The sequence below is a fragment of the Penicillium robsamsonii genome, assembly GCF_028829455.1.
Source record: "Penicillium robsamsonii strain IBT 29466 chromosome Unknown utg000005l_segment0_segment0, whole genome shotgun sequence".
Lineage (NCBI taxonomy): Eukaryota > Fungi > Ascomycota > Eurotiomycetes > Eurotiales > Aspergillaceae > Penicillium > Penicillium robsamsonii.
Window position 1 is genome coordinate 1,838,566 of NW_026643223.1, and position 20,512 is coordinate 1,859,077.

The 20,512-nt window shown below is 48.5% G+C and overlaps 7 protein-coding genes across 7 annotated transcripts; 3 read left to right on the forward strand and 4 right to left on the reverse strand.

The window, feature by feature from the left end:
* Positions 1-488: 488 nt before the first annotated feature.
* N7447_008734 (bifunctional cytochrome P450/NADPH--P450 reductase) lies at positions 489-4,067 on the reverse strand (the record flags this gene model as incomplete). Its single annotated transcript, XM_057232996.1, has 4 exons — positions 489-3,040; positions 3,099-3,539; positions 3,619-3,864; positions 3,947-4,067. The coding sequence occupies 4 exons, from the start codon at positions 4,065-4,067 to the stop codon at positions 489-491; spliced, it is 3,360 nt and encodes a 1,119-aa protein (XP_057082538.1).
* Positions 4,068-5,305: 1,238 nt separating this feature from the next.
* Positions 5,306-6,460, reverse strand: N7447_008735 (glycoside hydrolase family 16 protein; the record flags this gene model as incomplete). Its single annotated transcript, XM_057232997.1, has 2 exons — positions 5,306-5,606; positions 5,661-6,460. 2 exons carry the CDS (start codon positions 6,458-6,460, stop codon positions 5,306-5,308), a joined length of 1,101 nt encoding a protein of 366 aa, XP_057082539.1.
* Positions 6,461-8,075: 1,615 nt separating this feature from the next.
* N7447_008736 (uncharacterized protein) lies at positions 8,076-8,575 on the reverse strand (the record flags this gene model as incomplete). Its single annotated transcript, XM_057232998.1, has 2 exons — positions 8,076-8,438; positions 8,573-8,575. 2 exons carry the CDS (start codon positions 8,573-8,575, stop codon positions 8,076-8,078), a joined length of 366 nt encoding a protein of 121 aa, XP_057082540.1.
* A 767-nt stretch (positions 8,576-9,342) lies between these two features.
* On the reverse strand, positions 9,343-12,280 carry N7447_008737 (uncharacterized protein; the record flags this gene model as incomplete). The annotated part of the gene is made up of 9 exons (XM_057232999.1): positions 9,343-9,622; positions 9,787-9,879; positions 9,933-10,003; positions 10,057-10,144; positions 10,608-10,739; positions 10,979-11,450; positions 11,499-11,619; positions 11,671-11,817; positions 11,882-12,280. The coding sequence occupies 9 exons, from the start codon at positions 12,278-12,280 to the stop codon at positions 9,343-9,345; spliced, it is 1,803 nt and encodes a 600-aa protein (XP_057082541.1).
* Positions 12,281-13,948: 1,668 nt separating this feature from the next.
* N7447_008738 (cytochrome P450) lies at positions 13,949-15,639 on the forward strand (the record flags this gene model as incomplete). Its single annotated transcript, XM_057233000.1, has 4 exons — positions 13,949-14,041; positions 14,089-15,198; positions 15,251-15,417; positions 15,468-15,639. The coding sequence occupies 4 exons, from the start codon at positions 13,949-13,951 to the stop codon at positions 15,637-15,639; spliced, it is 1,542 nt and encodes a 513-aa protein (XP_057082542.1).
* Positions 15,640-16,224: 585 nt separating this feature from the next.
* N7447_008739 (uncharacterized protein) lies at positions 16,225-17,977 on the forward strand (the record flags this gene model as incomplete). The annotated part of the gene is made up of 4 exons (XM_057233001.1): positions 16,225-16,426; positions 16,494-16,671; positions 16,727-17,223; positions 17,304-17,977. The coding sequence occupies 4 exons, from the start codon at positions 16,225-16,227 to the stop codon at positions 17,975-17,977; spliced, it is 1,551 nt and encodes a 516-aa protein (XP_057082543.1).
* A 626-nt stretch (positions 17,978-18,603) lies between these two features.
* On the forward strand, positions 18,604-20,508 carry N7447_008740 (uncharacterized protein; the record flags this gene model as incomplete). Its single annotated transcript, XM_057233002.1, has 5 exons — positions 18,604-19,551; positions 19,608-19,662; positions 19,726-19,909; positions 19,961-20,101; positions 20,163-20,508. 5 exons carry the CDS (start codon positions 18,604-18,606, stop codon positions 20,506-20,508), a joined length of 1,674 nt encoding a protein of 557 aa, XP_057082544.1.
* Positions 20,509-20,512: the final 4 nt, after the last annotated feature.

Below are 20,512 nucleotides of genomic sequence, written 5' to 3' on the forward strand. Positions count from 1 at the left end.
GCTGTCTCGGCCGAGGTTAAAAATGAGAATATCTGGGGTGGACTTGACTCTATCACGCCATCCGACTCTATTTTAGCGCAAATTTGATATTGGCATCCAATGGAAACACCGGGTGAAAGGTATAGATAGCCGAAATCGGAGTCATACAAAATATATACAGGAGAACAGCTTTCCTTTTAATACATCAATGCAGAATTCTGCGAGACACTTAAAACTCAAAGTTTCGATCTTTCTCCCATCGGCCAAACATCTCGGCCGTTGATCTGATTGGCTGTCGGCATTGAAGTTTTACGGTCACGTGGAGATGAGCCGGGGTTCGTCAGGAACTGCATTCCGATTGGTTGATGATTTCTTCCTTGGGATTCAGGCTAACAATCCACATGGCCAGCATATTTAGTTCAGCGAAGTAACAACAGGTGATGCAATTAGTGTATGGCAAATGATGATGATACAACCCAAACCAAAGCGAAGATGCAAATACGGCTAGACTAAGTAAACACATCGGTCGCGAACCGCTCCTTTGTCCGCAAATTATCAAAGAACTTGTCAGCAGCCTGATCCTCATCGAGCTCAGCACTAGGAGGAGTCTCCCCCTTCTCCTTAAGCTCGGCGAGCACCGCACGGCGCTTCTCGAGATACATCTCTCTGCAAGCCTCGCGAATACCAGCACCAACACCAGTACTGCCGCAAACATAAATATTCGCACCTTCCTCAAACAGCTTCACCAGCTCTTCGCGGTCATCAAGCATGAGATCTTGAACATGCCGTCCCTTGCTTCCATCAGTAGGCCGACTATACGCCCAGCGGACATCGACGGCGCCCAGCGCAGCCCACTCTGCAAGTTCAGCAGAGTGGATATCATCCTGGCCCTTCGTGCGACAGCCGATATAAAGCACCGCCTTGGCAGGCTTGACAGTCGCGTTGTCATGCAATTCGTCCGAATCAGGCGAGCTGCGACGGCCACGGATCCTCTCCGCGCGGTCCATGACGAATCCACGGAACGGCGCGAGACCGCTACCCGCGCAGGCCATGATCATCGGTGTTTCAAGGTCAATTGGTGGCTTGAAGCCTGAGTGTGAGGGGCGGACGGTGATGTGGGCGCGTTCACCGGCTTGAAGCTCGGAGAGGTAGTTGGATGCGACGCCTAGGTATTGCTCGACGCTTTCGTTGCCTTCTGGGGCGGCGCTGGCGAGTGCGGGAGCGCTGAGAACGCTGAAAGTGATCGAGCACTCGGATGGGTCAACTAGCGGCGAGGAGGAGATAGAGTATTGGCGCACGCGCATCGGGGGCAGCATTGCGAGGAAATCGCCGATGGGGAGCTTGATTGTTGGATAGCGGGTTAGCAGGTCCAGTGGGCTGACGCGCTTCTTGACGATTTCTTCAGTGAAGCGGCTGGGGCTGGAGGCGATGTAGCGTAGTTCGGCTTGGATCTCCGCGTCTGAGATGGCAGCATCGGCTAGGACATTGAGATCGCGCTTCGAGGCGGGTTGGGATAGCTCGATGTAGGTGGATAGGAGCTCGAAGGCTGAGATCGGCGTGTCGATGGGGATTGAGGGGGAGGCTGTGGAGCCTGAGGGCTTCTGAACTTTCATTACGGCGTCCCAGGGGAGGTCGAAGCGGCGGATTGCGCGACGGACGATTGAGCTTGGGTTCACGGGCAGCACTGCGAGGTAATCACCGCACTGGTAGGTCATGTCCGATGGCAGCTTGAACTTGACCAATCGTTTCGCTGGGGCCCCGGGTGGTGTAAGGAGCTGGTTTTCGATGACGAAGCCTTCTTCGAGCTGAAGACCAAGGGTGGATGCGCGCATACCCGAGCTCACTTCGACCTGCAATGAAGACTTCGGCTTGATAGCTTGATCAGGGCTAGCTCCACCGAATTTGGCCATGACGGCCGGCCAGAATGAGGTCTCACCCCAGCTATCGAAGTCGGTGAACATGTCTGAGTGAGCTGCATCGGCAAGACCGATACCACAGAGCTGGGTAGCACCATTGTCCTTGGCGAGTTGATCAATGGCCTTGGGAATACGATAGAAAGTGGACGACCAATCATGATGGCCACAACCGAATGTTGCGTAGTTGACGCCTTCTAGGTCGTTGTCTTTCAGCTCACTGAGCCACTGGAAGAAGTGAGCCGCATTATCCGGAGGCTGTCCTTCGTAAGACGCCGAGATGAAGACGACAGGGTCGTTCTTCGGGATATTCTGCATGGCCGAATCCAAAGAGCTTGTCTGCGCAACGTACCCATATGCAGTGGCATCATCAGCCAACCTGCGGGCGAATGCCTCACAAGTTCCTGTGTTGCTGCCGTAGAACACGTGCATTGGCTTCAGCGTACCGTCCACTGGTGCAACCTTGGGCTTGCGATCCCGGCTGCCGGCGCCAGTCTCTGTGGGTAGAGCAGTAGAGCCACTGAGGGCAGTGGTGAGCTGCGTAGGATCGAGTCCATCTCTCAGGGTAGCCTTCATTTGGAAGTCCTTGGGCTTGATGGTAAGTGTCTGCTTAATGCGGAGGTCGTAGCTAGGGTTGTCCATCTGGAAGTTGAAGTTCTGGAGCAAGATCGCAACCACAAGGAGAGCCTCCTGCCATGCGAACGGCCGTCCAATACAGCCTCGCATGCCGTTTCCAAATGGCTTCCATGCGTTCTTGGGCAGCTTCTCGAAGTTTTCATCGAGCATTCGCTCTGGTTTGAACTCATCGGCGTCGGCGCCGTAGACCTTCGGGTCGCGCTGCATTTTTCCAAGCATGAGCGCAATCGTCTCATCCTCTTGAAGCACATATTTGCCACCTCCTAGTGTGACAGGATCTTCCTTGTTCTTGGTGGGGTGGGGGTGTAGGGCAATCATCGGGGCGGTTGGTCTCAGACGCAGCGTCTCGCGCATAACGGCGGTAATGTATGGCAGCTTGGACATGTCATCGACGGTGATCTTGCGTTTACCAATCACACGGTCGACTTCCTCTTGGGCCTTCTTGTATGCGCTCGGGCTCTTGAGAAGATAGTAGAACAGGAACGACAACATGCCGGAGGTGGTCTCGTGACCTATAAAGTTCCAAGTCAGAACGATATAATGCGCTAATTGCAGGACTTGTTCACTTACCAGCGATGAGGAATGTTATCATGTTATTTATAATGGAGTCATCTGTCATACCCTGGCCAGTCTGGGGGTCCCGACCCAGGATGAGTGCGTTGAGAAGGTCCTTCTTCTCAACGGGGTTCTCCTTCCGTGAGTCGACTAATTCCCGGGCTAGGTTCCGCAGATACTCGATATCACTCCAGTACTTGTTGTTTTCTGAAGTGGGCAAGCTGTTGAACAAAGCAGGTCGAAGCGATCGGTTTCCAGACCCGGCCAGCAAGCCAACCATTGCCTCAACGAATGGGTGCATCTCGTCATGATAGAACGAGTTAAAGCGAGTGCCCATAGCGCAAAGAGCAATCGTATCCAGCGTCAGACGTGTGAAGTCATCCGTAACCTGGATAGGAACTGTAGGGCCAATCCGAGCCCATTTCATAACCAGTTGAGTAGCAATATCATACATTTCTGCATACAAAAATTAGCCAAACTCGTTCCTTTCCTTGTCTGGCGCATGTCTCAAATCCGACAGAAAGGGGACACCTACCATCAAACATGCCGCGAATCATCAGCGGACCGAACGCAGGAACAAGAATGCGATGCGCAATAGCCCAATTCTCTTCACCGGGATAGTTTGCAGTGAAGAGACCGTCATGAACGCCATTGCGGATCTCATTCAGACCAGCAGAAACCATTTTGCTGAAGCGTTCCTCGTCGCATACTTCGTCTACTAGCTCGTGGGAGCTGACGAATACTCGTGCTCTCCCAAATGTGGTTAATCGATAGATTGGGCCTGAAAGGTGATAAACACAGAAAGAGATTAGTCTATTAATTCGCAGTCTATATCCCTGGTCGTGCAAGGCCTAGATCCATACCATAGTTATCGGCCATCAGCTCGAAGCTGTTCACGGGCACCTCGGGCTCGATGTCATAGATGTTGCCCAAGAATGGGACGCCCTTAGGACCCGGAATTGGGACCTGTTTGGTCGAAGTCATGGCGTATGATGTTCGCTTTTGTGTTGAATGAAGTGTTGAAGTTGGACAAGAATGCACGATAGTAATGGCGGGGTAATGAGTTTGTATTAAACCTCGTGATGCAGATTTGAGTAAGGTACACTGTACAGCTAAAATGTACCTTGGAGAAGCTTCAAAGTGGAAAAGAATGAGGTCGGGAGGGGTTCCAAACGTTTATATAAAAAAAAGGGTGACCTCACCCATTAACAAGCCTCGGTCCCTTTTTTTTTAGAAGTGTATAATCGCAAGTTCATAAATGAAAACTTGCACAAACTTCATTTATTCCATTTGTTTCCCATCGGAATGCGAGTGGAACCTGGCAGTAAAGTCCAATCACGATCGCCATGTATCGATCGGCCACGCCGAGATTTTTAGCCACCATTTTTAATTCCACCGCCCGTCGGAGTTGACGCGAATCCCGAAGACGCGGACTTTAGAAGGGGCATATTCAGTACAAAATCCACTATATCCACACAATAGATGCTCCGCCTCGCGGGAATATCCTTTTCGGGAAGACCCTGACTGCTGGGCGGACCATAGTGGCTCCGACTCCGATTGAACTCGGTGTCTTGACTTTTAAGTCGTGTTCATGAACTCGCTCGAGACCGTGTGCAGGTTTGTGAGGTAATTCTGCATGAGAAACTTTGTGAGACAAAATGTGACACAACACGGGCTGCACCTGCAAGATGAACTGTCATCGAGTGACTTCACCAAGGTCACAAATATTCTATTGCAGACCCTCGCAACGCCAAATATTGGATTCAGTGTGGCGTTGTCAACGGGTAAGATACGTCAGTTTCTCACTAAGATCAAGTATTAAAAGAAGGGCGTTTATATGGCAAGATATTTACAAGTGTATAGAGGAGCAGATTGTAAAGTAAAAGGTGACCTGAACAACGCCAACGAAGGGAATTGTGATCCGAGGATCAAAAGGGGGGATATCAACAGAAAAGGGGATCAGAGCGAGTGGCTCTGCGTATACGCGAGAGATATGACAGTATAAAAAAAAATAACGGCAAGCTGGAAAGCCAGGACGAAAGGAAAGTGGACATTATTCCGACTCCGTCAGCCTTCACAGACGCCCAATATCGAAGTCGTCATGGCGGCAATCTGCAAGACCAGGCACGGCGCGAAACGAAAAATAGTCACAGAACTGTTCATTATAGAGGACCAAAAAAGCGAGTTCGTGGGGTTACTGGTGTCCGTACTCGACAAGCCGGCTAGTTGTTGACCTGCTGGTAACCGCCGTTCTGCTTCCACTCGCTCTGCCTCCAGTCTTTTTGGAAATTCTGCATCTCGTCACGGTTAAGGGGAACCGGGTTGTTACCCAATGCGTTCTCGAGACGACCCTTGCGACGCTGGCGCAGGCAGAAGAATATGAAGGCTGCGATAGCCAGCACAACGGCAACAGCGGCGCCAATGTAGACTCCAATGTGGGCTCCCGATCCGAGATTATCCCATTTCTCTGACAGAGACAGAGGCTCAGGTTTGTTCAGTTCGTTTAGTGCAGTCGAATTTCCTCTGTTACGTTTTATTAGTGGTATCCTGAGTGGTTATATTGTGGGGAGCACTTACCCCGCCACATCGATGCTCTCCCATGAACCCGTGCGGTCCCCATAGCTGTACTCCTTGCCAGAGTGGAAATCTTTAACACGCAGCTTGCCAAGGGTCATAGTGAAAGGCGCGTTATCCCAGTCGACAAGTCCACCGGCCCACTCAATAGTACCCTTTCTCGCGTCGCGCGAACCAGCGGGCCAGAGACTAAATTGGACACGACAGGGGGTCTGCGGGTAGTTCTTGCCAAACAAGGCTTTCTCATCGGTGTATTTGAGTTCGCGAACCATATCGCCGTTAATCCACCATTGAAGTTTATCCTGGTCCCAGTATGTGGTGTAGTTGTGGAACTCGGTGTCTGCGTTCATCACGTCGTGGTAGCCGCCGCGATCAAAGGAGCTATCGTTACCCTTGCCAAAGAAGTTGGACTGCACTTGGGTAGTGTTGTATCCTACCCATTCCCAATCGATCTCATCGAGATCATCAGACTCCAAGACCACACTGCTGATCAGGCCTGCGCCCTTGGCCATCTTGACGTGGGCTTCGACGACACCGAAGAAGATGTAGAAGTTGGACTGTAGGAGGGTGGACTCTCCTTCCTTGGAGAGGGTAAATTTGGCTCCGTCTTCATCGTGATCGTAGGTTCCAGTGGTCATATTCCAGATCTTTTCGTCCAAGGTCGTGTTGAAGTTCCATGTGTGTTCGGTGCCCAGGGCGGGATCCGCAGGACAATCCTTCTTCGTGGGGTCACAGTCGGTCGAGGTTTGAGCGGTGGCATAGCTAGCCAAAGCCGCTAAAATGGCAATGCGTGGGAAAAACATGGCGGGTTGATGTATATAAATGATTGCTCAGGGTGCTCTTGGATCCCAAAAAAAAGGGAATGGACTCGAGACTACTCGAGATTCAATAAAGAGTGGATGTGCGAGTGCACGATAATGAGTGTGAGGCAAGTCTGCCAGCAGCAAGATCCTAAGAGTGTGGGAAGAAGAACACCAAGGGAAGGGGAAATCAGTCACGACGGACCAATTTAGGTGCAGAGTGGAGGGCATTATAGGCTAGTGATGTTTTGGGGTCTGATTATTTTTGTGTGCCACCGTTGTAGGGGCGTAAGGGGAAAAACTGCAGAGATTATGGTCGAGTTGACTAGCCAGTCTAGGTTAGGGGGTTCCATTCTGGCGCATCATACTAACCAGATCAAGCCATCCCCAGGGGCCCCGTGCCTGATGCTAAACCTGTTTGGGTTTACCCAGTGTTTTTCACCAAGAATATTTCTGGGCGGACGATCGTGATTGGTTGCTGATTACCCACCGATTGGCTGATCGCAAAGAACCCTGATAAGGATCGAACACGCCAGGTACAATATACATACTGGGGAATTTGTAACTGGTTTATAGATTCAATATGTGCTACACTAGGTATCTTTTGTTTTCTTCCCTTGACTCAAATGTAGGAATAAGACCCTGTTTACCTCTGGCCTAGGCCATTTGAGACTTCTGCAATGAAGATCAGGAACTCAATTGATAATCGCCACGGGGAAATACTTCCAAGATTAGACTTACAGATCGTCATGCACCCCCCTTGAAAGCATCATTTTGAAAATCAACATTAGGTAACATGCACATTCTCGGTAGTATTTTCAGAGTACATCCAGTTCCTCAGACCTAGCAAACTAAATTCGAGGAATGCTCCGCTCAGGAGGTCCAATCACAAAACCACCAAGAAGCTAAGTCCGCCCCCCAGTCAATGAGTGGATATGTCTAACCCAAGTTTTTCTTTTGTTCTGTTATTTTTTTATGGTTTTCCCCGGTGGGCCCTTTCCCCTGTCTTACCTGCACACCCCATTAATGCACCTTTCCTATCACCGATGCTAGCTTCATGAACCACACCCTTACGCCGTCTTATTCGTCGAAACTGCAAAATGACGGGTGCGGCTTTATCTTGCGATGATATCTGTTGATAGACTCAGCTTTCCCGGCTCGAATTTTTATCAGGGGAGACCTCGGTAATTCTGATCGATCGAACGCCACTGCTCGGCGGTGACACGCAGCCAAGTCACGCTGGACCAGATCAAGGCATACACTCCCTCAGCACTCAGGTATCCGTCAGCAAGCTGTCCGACTGGATTATTCAGCCACATGTGCCTTGTGCATGAAAAGGTGAAACAGATTGTTCTTGACCATACACCGGAATCCAAACATAGGGGGTTGGCGTCCATATTTCAAATTCAGAAACAAAGGGATCATAAAATGCACAGACCAGGTCAAAATATATTTCTCATCAAGTCGTTAAAGCTCACAGTCATATGTCATGTCTCATAATTACTTGGCTCCGTCAGGCATGTCCCGTTGCCAATTGATATGTTCAAGACCAATAGTCAAGCCAATCCACTAACGCCAGCCATTTTCACATATCTTAAGTATAATCTTCACCGGCTATTCACACTTCCGTCATGTAAACCTTAGCTGGCCGGCGCAAATCATCGCGATTACTATACCGGCGTACACTGCGTACAGTAGTCGGCTTCTCAACATAGCTGCCGTACGCAGACGGGCGACGGCGCTTTTTCCGTCCGCGGCTACTCGTGCTGCTGCGAGTAATCGGAGGCCGGTAGCCAACATCAGGTGTATCGCCACCGCTCCACGCACCGGGAAGTCGGAAGATTCGCCACAGCCAGAGGATGAGGAGAGTCCCTGCAATCGAGCCGATCACGATACCCGCAATGCCACCGCTCGAGATTGTGCTTGGGCAGCTCTCGCCGCCTGTTGACTGCCGTGGCTCGAGCATAGAATTTATAGGAGCCTGGGGAAGCGAAATTGTTAGCTTTTATAAGTTCCAGAGAGTGCGATCCGTGGTTCTCTATTCGGCCCGCGCGGGTGTTGCTTGAGTGAGCCACGGAAGAGGACTTTGGCAACGTCCATGGGATATGCACTTACCATAACTGCAATGTGTGGACTATCTATTTGGCAATTCCTTTGATCTGATATCGGAGAATTGGATTTTCAGTCCCTGGTGGCTGGCAATAGTATGCAGAATGCAAAACAGTGGGGCTCGATGCGATCTTGACTCCAGCACCCAAGAAAAAAGGGTGGGTAGAGATGATTGAGACGAAATCACCCACACAGAAGATGGAAAAGAGAAAAGAAAAATCAGAGCCAGAGCTAGAGCCTCACATCTTATTGAAACCGGACCCGAAGTTCACAATTCCCCTCTTGATTGTCCCAACCTCCTCTTATCCCGCTTCTGACGTCAAGGGGACGTCGCTCTTGGCGGCCTGAAAGAGCAGCGATCTTCCCTTTCACACAGCACAAACTTGAAATTTCGCTCAAGTAGCTCATGTCTAGTGCTATTATTGGCTGCTTACTTTGATTATCCTCGTAAAATTCCAGGTTAGATGCTTTCAATTGAGGATATTGGGCGGACTTATGCGCAATACTTAGCCTTGCAGCAAACCCATATGCACTTGCTATGCATGTCACACCATGAAAATTCTTGCTAGCCTGACGTGCAGGGAAGGAATGCAACGGACTATTATTTGGGCCATGTGGTGGAGCAATGCCCAGAAATGGCCCGAGAGACTAAATGAGTTACCATTGTAGTATATTTGAATACTATTACTATCTGTCGCTGATAATAATTTTCCGGCTCAATCAAAACAGGCTCAAGTATGAAACACTGCCCAGCCTATTCTAAAACATCCGAAGACCTAATCCCTGTTCAATCGCACGTGTCCGGGAGAAGGCGGAACATCCCCAGTCTCCCATGCCTTTGCATTCTCCCCAAGCTCGAATTCAATCGTGCCACCAGTCGTCATAATCTCGTCGTGCTTGAACCAGTTCTTTTCCCACTGTTTGCCATTTATCTTGACACTCTGCACGTAGTACCCGCTCTCTAAATCGGTTGCGGAGATGCGCAGTGTCTTATTTCCATTGATCGTCATGTTGAGATAGATCCGGGGATCACGGCGATAAGAGAAGATATACGGGCTGTGTAGCAATCGGATAGATCCCGAGCATTTGCCATAGGAGCCAGGAATTCATGGCGCCAGCGTCGCTGTTTCCGGGGATCCCGTAGGCGGTATCCTTGAAATTATTCATGCGAATGAGTTGTCAGCAAGGGTCTACATAGTAGGGGAGGCAAGTAGACTGACTATTGAGTAGCCAGGCTGCGTGACTGGTGAACACTCTTGGCTTGCTTGTTGATGTAGTTGTAAAGATAGGGCGTGGCGAAGTCAGGTTCGTTTCTACACCATAATAAATTAGTATTTTGCCTGCCAGTGGTTTCTCCAGTCTATACCCAATATTCATCAATGTGGTAATGCCGGTGCCATTTGCCCTAAGATTTTGAACAGACATGTTTGGTTTGAACTGGAGTAGAATCAGTAAGTGGTTGATCCTGTCGGAATATTGGTTTGGCTTACCATCAGGTCCAGTCGAGATTCGAAAGTCTTGGGCCTCCCATGAATTCGATGAGAGTCCTCACATCGTGAGGCATGACGAAAGAGTATTCTAATAGACCAATATTAACTATGTTTGAAAGCAGAATATGTTATTAGGACTGACCCCATGGAGTACCCTCATAGGTATAATCCTGCCACTCGCACTCATAGCAATAAAGCAGATCATACCCGCTGTTATAGAAAGACCCATTTGAGAAGCGAGGTGCCATGAATCCAGTGAAGTCTAAGCTCTTCACCTGCGAAATCCAGATATTCTGCCATCCAGCAGATCAATTAAGATACTTCTCCCGGTCACTAGGCATTTCTCCAGCGGCGACCTGGCTGACTGCAAAATCATTGAGGCTGTATTCAACTGTGCGTGAGATGGAGCGCGTGTTTTGATCTTGTGACACGTATCCGAGCTCCTTCTAGTCATCGAGTGCACCGCGGCCTTCTTTCGTGCTTGCCGTAAGGTCTGTTGGGTCAAATGTATTGTATGGCGTTACTTCTGCGTCTTTTTCATGGCTGCATACCCTTCCGTCCAGTTGATTGGGCCTCTCAGTCCTTTAACATAAGCATATGCTAGCACTTTATCTGCATCAGAGCCACCTTGAACTAGTCCGTTCCAGTTTCCCGAACGCCCTTCTGGCATGTATCCAGAGTGCCTGAAAGATCAACATTAGTGTTAGATGGTTTAATGTTATTTATATCTCCTTCCTTCCAGATATCAATCAAGGCCCGTATCATTGACTTGTAGTATTCGGGCTGGAAGATATGGTAGAAGCTAATCGTGCAGCGGAAGATGCCCCCCCCGATAATCAGTCAGTATTCGCCATTGAAATTATGATGGGCCTACTCACACATTGTATAAAAGTCATCCCAGTAAGGCTCATCCGAGTCCTACAAAGGATTCTCCCCCGTTCGGTCGGAAGGCATCAGATGGATGAAATACAAAGAGCTATACAGCAACCTGACATGAGTCATGTTGGCAGAGTCATCCAGCGACACTTGAACCTTATCGAAGATATTTTCATTCCACTCCTTGACAGCAGCAGCTACTGTGTCATTCAGTTTCCGCGAGGGAATCTCTGCTTGTATATATGAACGAGCCCGGTCAGTGGACATAGACGAGATACCGACACGCGAGGTAACGTGTGAGGCAGGGCCATCGTTCCAGCTCAACAGCAACCCAATCCGTTTGTTCATAGGTCCGGATGTGACTTTGCTCGATGTGTTTCTGAATTTTGGCTCACTCATGCCACCATTGCCTAAATTTTGATATCGTGGCATGTGATCTGTGTTCGCGCCAGAGAATGTCTGCGAACTGTCTGGGAACTTGGAAAATTCTCCATAGAAGTACACAGTGAATGGGGCACCTGTCATCTAATGAGGTACCGTTGTGTGTGCATAATCGTGGGACTCACCATTATTCCAGCCCCCAACATATGTTCCATACCCACTGTACGCCTTGCCGTCGGCTTCCATCTGAATCTCACCTCCAGCAAAAAATTGGCCATTCGCATCACCAGCGTTACTAGGGAGATACTATTAGTGTCAGCAAAGGGCCACTTCAACAGAAAATCCAAATCAACATACATGGGAAATATCTACAAGGATGTGTCTCTCCCCATCTGGGAAAGAAAACTCTATGATTCCAGCATGGCGCGACGCCGACGATTCTACCGTAATTTCATTCTCCAAATGAGTCATGAAATATCCCACTTTAGCGATATCTTTACCCACCTATCCCCAGGTCAGTCCCATTTGCCACCTTAATCAACACGAATTATGAACAAAGACCACATACTCTCGGCTGACTGTATGTCAAATTATCAAGCACGTTGACCGGCGAGCCCACATACGTCAACGGCATCTGCGAGACTAGCCCATACTTTGGCGAACCGCCGGTTCCACTCTCATACATCATACTTATACCCGTGACATTCCCATCGGGAGTCCACCCGCCATTCAGAGTAGCGGTGTTCCAGTTTGCGGCTGTCGAGCCAATCCCAACCTTGGCCACGCTGAATGGCAGTGCACCGCCCACAAATATATCGCCCCCTCCGAATGATGTTCCTGGCTCGGGGCCTTCGGAGCCGATTAGTGGATTCACATACTGTGAGAGGTCTACCTGGGTTGCTGTTGCGGAGATGGTGTAGAGAGATAACACGCCCGTGATGAATGGCGCTACAGGCCGAAGATGCATGTTGCGCTTTATATTTGCGATTGAGATCGGAGACTACGAGATAGGATCTATAGTCTCATATTCAAGAAGTGGTAAACAGGTAGAAAATTGATGTTGCGCTGCATTTGCTTTTATACATTCTGCCGCGCGATTCATGAAGAGCGATGTAACATGATGCTCGAAACCAGGGTAAGGACCTTTGGAGATTAACACGAAAAATGGGATAGCTCATGAGAGCTTCATATTCCTGTGCCAACAGCATACCCCGCATCAATTTATTGGATGAGTGTAGTCGTCTGTAGTGACAAATATCTGTGCTTTGGGGTCGATGCGCTTCATAACATGTTTGATCGGCAAGGATTCACGGAAATGTTACATTTGGCAACATACAGACCTTGTTCGGACATGGAAGTCCCGAAGTTAGCAGCACTCAGCGAATAAGTGGTGCTTTGATGACGATCTATGCGGATAAATAAAAAGAAGGGGGAAGCCCGCGTCATATTTCAAATGGCCTAAGCCTTGCATGGTTTCTGCCCCTTTCATGCATAGTTGAATTCTCGGTTCTAGACCGTGGCCCCTTGATTTGTATGTCGTGCTGGTAGAGACATAACTATATCTTAGTGCTTAGGTTGTTAAATTGGGATCTACCGTAGCATTTCCTAAAAACAAGTGGCCTATTCGTGCAGAATATGTTGACCAGTGTATTGATTTTATATATACTGCAAACTCATATAACTATGAACTAACTAGTCTCGTTGGATCTTCATCAGTATTACGTACAGGTGAGGACCCAACATGGAAATGGACAAAGGATAAGCACCATACTGCCAGTATCATCTCTGTGGAAAAATGCTTATCGATGAACTTCTACATGGTGGCTTCCATCTCGACTTTGACAATAAATATCACGAGTAACGTAAGTAGTTGATAAATATCAAATCCAACGAAAATGAGGGGAAGGAAAAGAAGGAAGGTTGATGAAGATACCTACTCGTTTCTTCGTCTAAAGTCGAAATCGAACTATGCATTACCATACCGCGCGAGACTGAACAACAGCAATTCATTAACTAGTTAAGGAGAAAAATGACCGTATCCAGCCTGCTTACAGTAGTAACACGCTTCAACTCCCCGCAACTTCATATGATCTACGTAGAATCCACTTAGTAACAAATTTGTTCTTTTGTCTTTGTTTAAAATATTGCTTGTCTGAATTATTGGCCTTTCTATTCAATTTGGCCTATTTGAATCAAAATTTCTTCAATGTATACTACTGACCCCCTCTGTTATGCCACTCTGTTCCATTCTGTAAGCCGGAATATCCTATAGTGATAGACCACCGCAGCCTTGGCCCTGCTTTTAGGCTCACAGGGCATGTACGAAGAGGGTTGGTTATTGATTTATATTGAATGAATGCCCATCCTGGTTGGTGCAGCAACCGCCATAGTGCAGTCATCAGAAGTCACAGCCGATAGCTAATAATGTCAGCAATTCCGAATTAATTTCCGGAGAAGTATTCCGACTTGAAATTCCGAAGGTGCTCCAAAAGCGATATTGGAACCCCTGTAGATATTGCGGGGTGTATCCCATGATGTAATTCATAGTCCAATGGTTCAACATGGCTGTATTTCTTCGCACGCTGAAATTGCCAAATTACTCTTTTGACAACTTTGGGAGAACAGAGCAACCAAAATGACGTTTTCACTGGGATTGGTCCCATCAGCACCTTCATCATTTGCAAACGTCAACCCATTGATTAGCTGGTTTATACTTTTGGTGCTACTTGTCAGTTATCACGGAAAACTGTGATTTCAACACACTGATATTTACAGGGCGCTTGTTATTCGACCGGATGGATCATTTACAACCTTTACTTTCACCCTCTAGCATCATTTCCTGGCCCCAAATCCAATGCAGCCACATGGCTCCCTTTCTTTCGATCTGTATTAGGCGGTAGTCTGCCGATGGACGCACAAAGGCTACACGAAAAATACGGCGATGTAGTCCGCATCGCTCCAAATGAAGTGACTTTCACAAACCCCGAAGCCTGGAAAGAAATATATGCCATTCGCCCCGGAATGCCACAGCGCCCAAAGGATCAGCGTCATGTATCCGTTGGGCCAAACCACATCCCCAGCATCCTTCGAACCGATGATCAAACCCACGCCCGATATCGACGTTCACTGTCACATGGGTTTTCAGAAGGCAGTCTTCAGCGTCAGGAAGTTATTGTCAAGGGCTATGTTGACTTGTTGGTTCAACGCCTTCATGGACTTGCCGAGTCTGGCAGTGCCACTGTCGACATGACATGCTGGTATAACTATACTACATTCGATATTATCGGCGACCTCGCATTTGGCGAATCATTCGGGTGTCTTCAGAATTCGCAATACCATTTCTGGGTTTCGGTCATCTTCAGCCATTTCCGCACGGCCGCATGGGCGAACGTTCTGCGACGTGTCCCCGCCGGGAACTTCCTCATGAAATGGATCGTTCCCAAAGAGGTTCAAGAGCAAAAGAAACATCAGAATCAGATGACAAAGGATAAAGTACAGGCACGCATGGAAAATGGAGACAACGGGCGCCCAGACTTCCTCAGTAACGTGTTGAAGCAATCGCTTGAGAAGGGAATGACTGAAGATGAGCTTGTCAGCAACTCTTACGTGCTCATTATTGCGGGCTCAGAGACTACCGCTACTTTATTGTCTGGTGTGACATATTATATCCTTACTGTTCCTGGTGTTCTCGACAAACTCAAAGCAGAGATCCGGGGTGCATTCACTTCCGAGGACAAGATAACTTGGTCTGCTGTTAATCAGCTCAAATACACCCTCGCTGTTTTGAATGAAGGTCTGCGGATGTACCCTCCTGTGCCGTACGGGTTCCCACGCATGGTAGAGGGCAAAGGGGATTTCATCTGCGGGAGATGGGTCCCTGGAGGAGTAAGTTAACCTCGAGGCAACGAAGTTATATCACAAGGCTGACAAATTTTAGACGGCTGTTGGAGTACCGATACTGGCAGCTCACCGTTCCACAGAAAACTTCAAGGACCCCGACACTTTCATTCCAGAGAGGTTCATGGGTGCCTCCGAATTTGAATCCGACAAGAGAAATGCAGTGCAAGCATTCAGCGTGGGGCCACGAAACTGCCTCGGTCGCAAGTAAGTTAAGTCCCATGAGTGCAATATGCCTAGTTACTGACCCCAGTCAGTCTTGCATACGCGGAGATGCGATTGATCCTGGCGCGGATGATCTGGAACTTTGATATGGAACTTGCTCCCGATTCTAAACAATGGATCAAGCAACCCTCATACGTGGTCTGGGAGAAAGGCAGTTTGAATGTGAAGTTGACCCCGGCACCTCATACTATTGGGACAAAGTAGGGGCTTTTATATCGGGGTAGTATTTCAATTATGGGAAGCTAGCATTGAGTAGAATAACGATCAACTCCAAAACCTCTTCATTTCCCTTTTTAGAGGCACGAATGGTCACACAATACAAGGGAGGGAGGAAACGCGATATAAAGTCGCTATTTGCTCTCGTGTTTCCGTAGGGATCGGAGTTGAAGTGTCAGCCTTAGTGAAACTACAAGCGCTCCATGTAAAATCAACTGGGCTGCTTTGTCTATGTTTTCGAAACCATTAGCAATATAATGTCACCGATTGAACCTGCCGATTATACCCACCACACATATAAGTTGCTTTATAAATCGCATAGTGGTGATTGTCGGAATTTACTATATCTCGGAATTATCAAAGCTTACCAAATCCATGGATACATGAAAGAAAACGTGGGGATGCGGGGTAATAAGATTCCTGGACTCGAACAAGGTTCACAGATCCATGGATTAATATCCATATCCCGAGCTCGCTGTTCAATAAAAGGATGACTTTGCCAGTTGGGATCAATATAACCGCTATTGAGATATTGCAAGTGACATTATATTGCCCTCTTGTGTGAACATTGCAATGGCTGATGCGAATTTTTCTCGAGGCCAAAATCATGTCAATGCATACAGTATTGTTGTCATTGGCTTCATTGCCCTCAGCTCGGCGGCTTATGGCTACACAGCTGCGAATATTGCCACAACTCTGACCCAGCCATCCTTCCAAGAAGATATGGGGCTCGTGAATAACCCGAATGCTAGTACTATTACGGGAACAATCAACGGTAAGCTAACTACCAATTATCATAGGATGGGAGGGGGTAGTTATCAGTAGTTAACATGATCTCACAGGCATATACCAAGCAGGCGCCGTCTTTGGGGCTTTCTTGGCGGGGTGGATGAGCGATAGATTTGGCCGAAAGTTCACTGCGGCAATCGGAAACGCAATTATTCTTGTCTCTGGTGCTTTGCTCACGGGTTCAGTCAATCCGGCTATGTTCATTGTCTTCCGCTTTTTCAACGGATTGGGGTATGAGCTTGAAGACCGCACATTCCACCCTTCAAAGCTGATTACTTGGGCTTAGATCTTTCCTTATCCAGAATAGCGTTCCAGTTTGGATTGCTGAGCTTGCACCTCCCGGGATCCGTGGCGCTGTCTCTGATGCGCATGCTCTTCTGATGCTATTTGGATATTGCATTGCAAGTTTTGTAGGGCTGGGATTCTATTTTGTCCCTGGAGAGAGCCAGTGGAGAGGGATCGTCGGAATTCAAATGCTACTTCCAACAATTATTTTGTGTGGGATTTACTGGATGCCCGAGTCCCCTCGCTATTTGCTTTCTCGTGATCGAACCGAGGAGGCGTGGGAAATTGTGAAGCGACTCCATGCCGATAAGAATGATCCCGGTACTCATGAATCTGCTACCAGGGAATTCTATCAGATGAGGAAGCAGATCGAGCTTGATATTCGCTTCCGGACCTCATACTGGGGTATTTTTACGAACGCGTCCCTACGCAAGCGAGCTATCATGACGGTATTTTTGGAATTTAGTATTTACAGTTGTGGAGTTCTAGTCATTTTGAGTGAGTCAAACACGCAAGTGAATTGGGGCGAGTAGCGGCCATATGCTACATTGGGACTAATGCGAAATCGCTTTATTCAGACTATGGATCCGTCGTATGGGCAAGCCTTGGCTTTGACACGGTCCAGATCCTGGGATTCCAAGTCGGATTCCAATCCATCGGTCTTGTCACCAACGCTCTTTCCATGCTATGGGTTGATCGTGTGCCCCGACATTGGTTCATTTCTTTCGGGCTTGGGGCCTGCGCAGTCCTTATGGCCATCGAAGCCGCTCTACAGAGTTTCTACCTAGAAGGCACGAATCGGGGTGGGCTCATCGCTAGCGCTACCATTATTATGCTATTCCAAGCTACCTTTTGTGCATTCTTGGATGGACCGACCTATTTCTATATCACCGAGATATGGCCGAGCTACGCCCGTTCTCAGGGTCTGGCTCTCGCCATGTGCACATTTGCCCTAACTAACCTGATGTGGCTGGAGGCGGCACCATACGCCTTCGAAGCTATTGGTTGGAAATTCTACACGATTTTTGTCGTCGTTCCGGCCATCGCCGCTGTCATAATCACCTTCACCTATCATGACACTAGACATAAGCCGCTGGAGGAGATTGCGGCCTTGTTTGGGGATGCGAACCAAGTGGCCGTGTATCAACAAGAGTTGGACAGAAAAGGGATTACTATAGATGATATGGAAATTGAGCCTCGGAAGGAGACTGCTGGGGTCCAGGAAGTAGAAAATGTGAAAGAGCAAGCGTGACAGGTTTGGTCAAGCATATCACGAGTGTGCGTCCCCAGACGTCCATAGATCAGTTTCAAATCAGTCTGGACCTATGAAAATCCTTCTTGAGGATATCTCGTACTCTGCTCTGCTTCAAAACGCATATAGACACTACAGAGTAGAAGAGTGAACGCCGAGATTAGAGCGTTGTAGTTATCTGCTCGTGGCCTGATTATCTGCTCGAGGTAATAAGCGATGTAATGACTAAGGAACATCAGGACTATCTGCGTTGAATATTAACTTTTACTGCATGGAATGGGGTTTCTTCTTTATTCTTCCGAATCAAAAAAAGGGGACTGTCGAGAGACACTGACGCTCGGGATTACCGCGCTCAGGTACATTTCGCGGAATTGGAGGAATCTCGGAATTTGACAAAGTCAGGAAAACCATTGACCGGCTGTACATAATTCAAATGAAAGAGTCATTCGGAGGTTCGGCTATTGAAAAGCTTCTTCGTACTCGGAAATGGGGATATCGCAAGTGTTGGCTATTCCGGGCTTGGGGGACACGCTTAGTGAGGTTATGATTTATGATTCAGGATTTGTGCTTTTAGGAGGTTATTTTCACATTGTTCTAGCCAAGTTAGCAAAAGAATACTCAAAGCCATGTCTCGCATCTTCCGCTCCAAAACCCGGGTACGGATCCCAACTCACCTCAGTATAACGGAAGCAACGCTGCTGGACAAGTCAGCCACCATATCTCCGAGCAAAATCATATTCGAGGAAGCTCTGAGCGGTAGAACACTTTCATACGGTGAATTCAATGGCCTGGTCAAGCGTGGGGCGGCCTGGTTACGGCAAGATCTCGCACTGAAGCCGGGGCAAGTGGTAAGCGTGATATCGTCCAGCTGCATCGACTATATCATCGCTGTACACTCTGTTTGGTGGGCTGGCGGTGTTGTATCTTTGATAAACGATTCTCTGTCCCCAACTGAGATTGCGTATGGTATCCAGCTTGTCAAACCAGACTATATCGTTGTCGGCAGCTCCGCTTCTGCCAAACTTCCTAAGAGTCTCAGTCTAAACCGACCAGCGAGCTCAACCATCAAGATTGTTGCGCTTGGGGAATCTCATCCACAGTGGCCCAGTTGGCCAAAACCGAATGTGGGTGGGAATTTGCAGGAGATTGAGGCTCACTCGTTTGCAAATGGCGATAACCGACAGGTACCTGCGGCAATCATTCTGTCCAGCGGAACCACTGGTCATCCCAAGGCAGTTGTTCTCTCTCACTACAACCTGATCGCCGTGAACTACCAATTGCGCGCGGACAACGTTGACAACTGGAGGAGTGACATGCGCGAGATTTTCTTCCCACCCTTATCCCACGTCTATGCATTATATGTCGCCATTACCGGGGCTCCTTGGCTAGGCTACTACGTCTGTCTAATGCCCCGGTTCGAATTGGAAACATATTGTCGCCTTCTGTCCGAGCGAAAAGCAACATTGGCTAGATTGGTTCCCCCTGTTGCCAAGATGCTTGCCGAAAGCCCGGTGACTCGCCAATACACATATCCGGCTTTGGAGTATTTTACGTGCTCGGCCGCTCCTTTGAGTGTAGGGCCTCTGCTGTCTTAGCCCAAGTCGAAACCGAGTAACTGACAGCCCTATAGGAGAAAACTGCTGCCGACTTGAGAACAGTATTCCCCGGTGTAAAGCTATGTCAGAGTATGTTCTTGTACAAATTTATCCCCATTTATTACCTAACAGCAAACGCTAATCGGGCTCTAGCATACGGGTGTACTGAAGCCTCCGGTGCATGCGTGCAATCGGGTACTCGAGACAAAGACATGCCGTTGAATGCGACAGGAAAGCTCATTGCCAACGCCGAGGTGAGATTTATCGATTCCACCGGCGCTGATGTGGGCGATGGTGCACCGGGCGAGATCACCTTGCGTGGCCCGCATATCATGATGTAAGAACTCTTGAACTTTCTCTAGGATTGAGTCTGACACTCACTCACCAGGGGTTATTTAGGAGACCCCAAAGCCACAAGAGAGCATATGCTTGATGGTGGCTGGTACAAGACAGGAGACATAGGATACTTGGATGCACAAGGCTTTCTCTTTGTCAATGGTCGTATAAAAGACATTATTAAGTCGAATGGGTACTGTTACCATTACCTCCTCATATCTATACGAGAATCAAGGCTAACTCTTTGACAACAGATTCCAAGTCTCGCCCTTGGAGCTTGAAGAAATACTCGTCCATCATCCACTCGTCAAGGAGGCGGCCGTACACGGTATCTGGAGCGAGTCTAACGCAACCGATCTCCTACGTGCGTATATTGTATCCGAGCAGCCGCTGGCAAAGGCTGGGCGCGATACGGAAGAAGCCGCGCGATCGGTAGCCGGGTTTGTCGCGAACCAGGTGGCTGGTTATAAACAATTGAAGGGAGGAGTGATTTTTGTCGATTCGTTGCCCAAGAGCCCGACTGGGAAGCTACTGAGACGGCTTCTCAAAGACATAGATGATACCGGGTCTAGGTCTACTCCTCTGCAGGCAAAACTATAGAGCC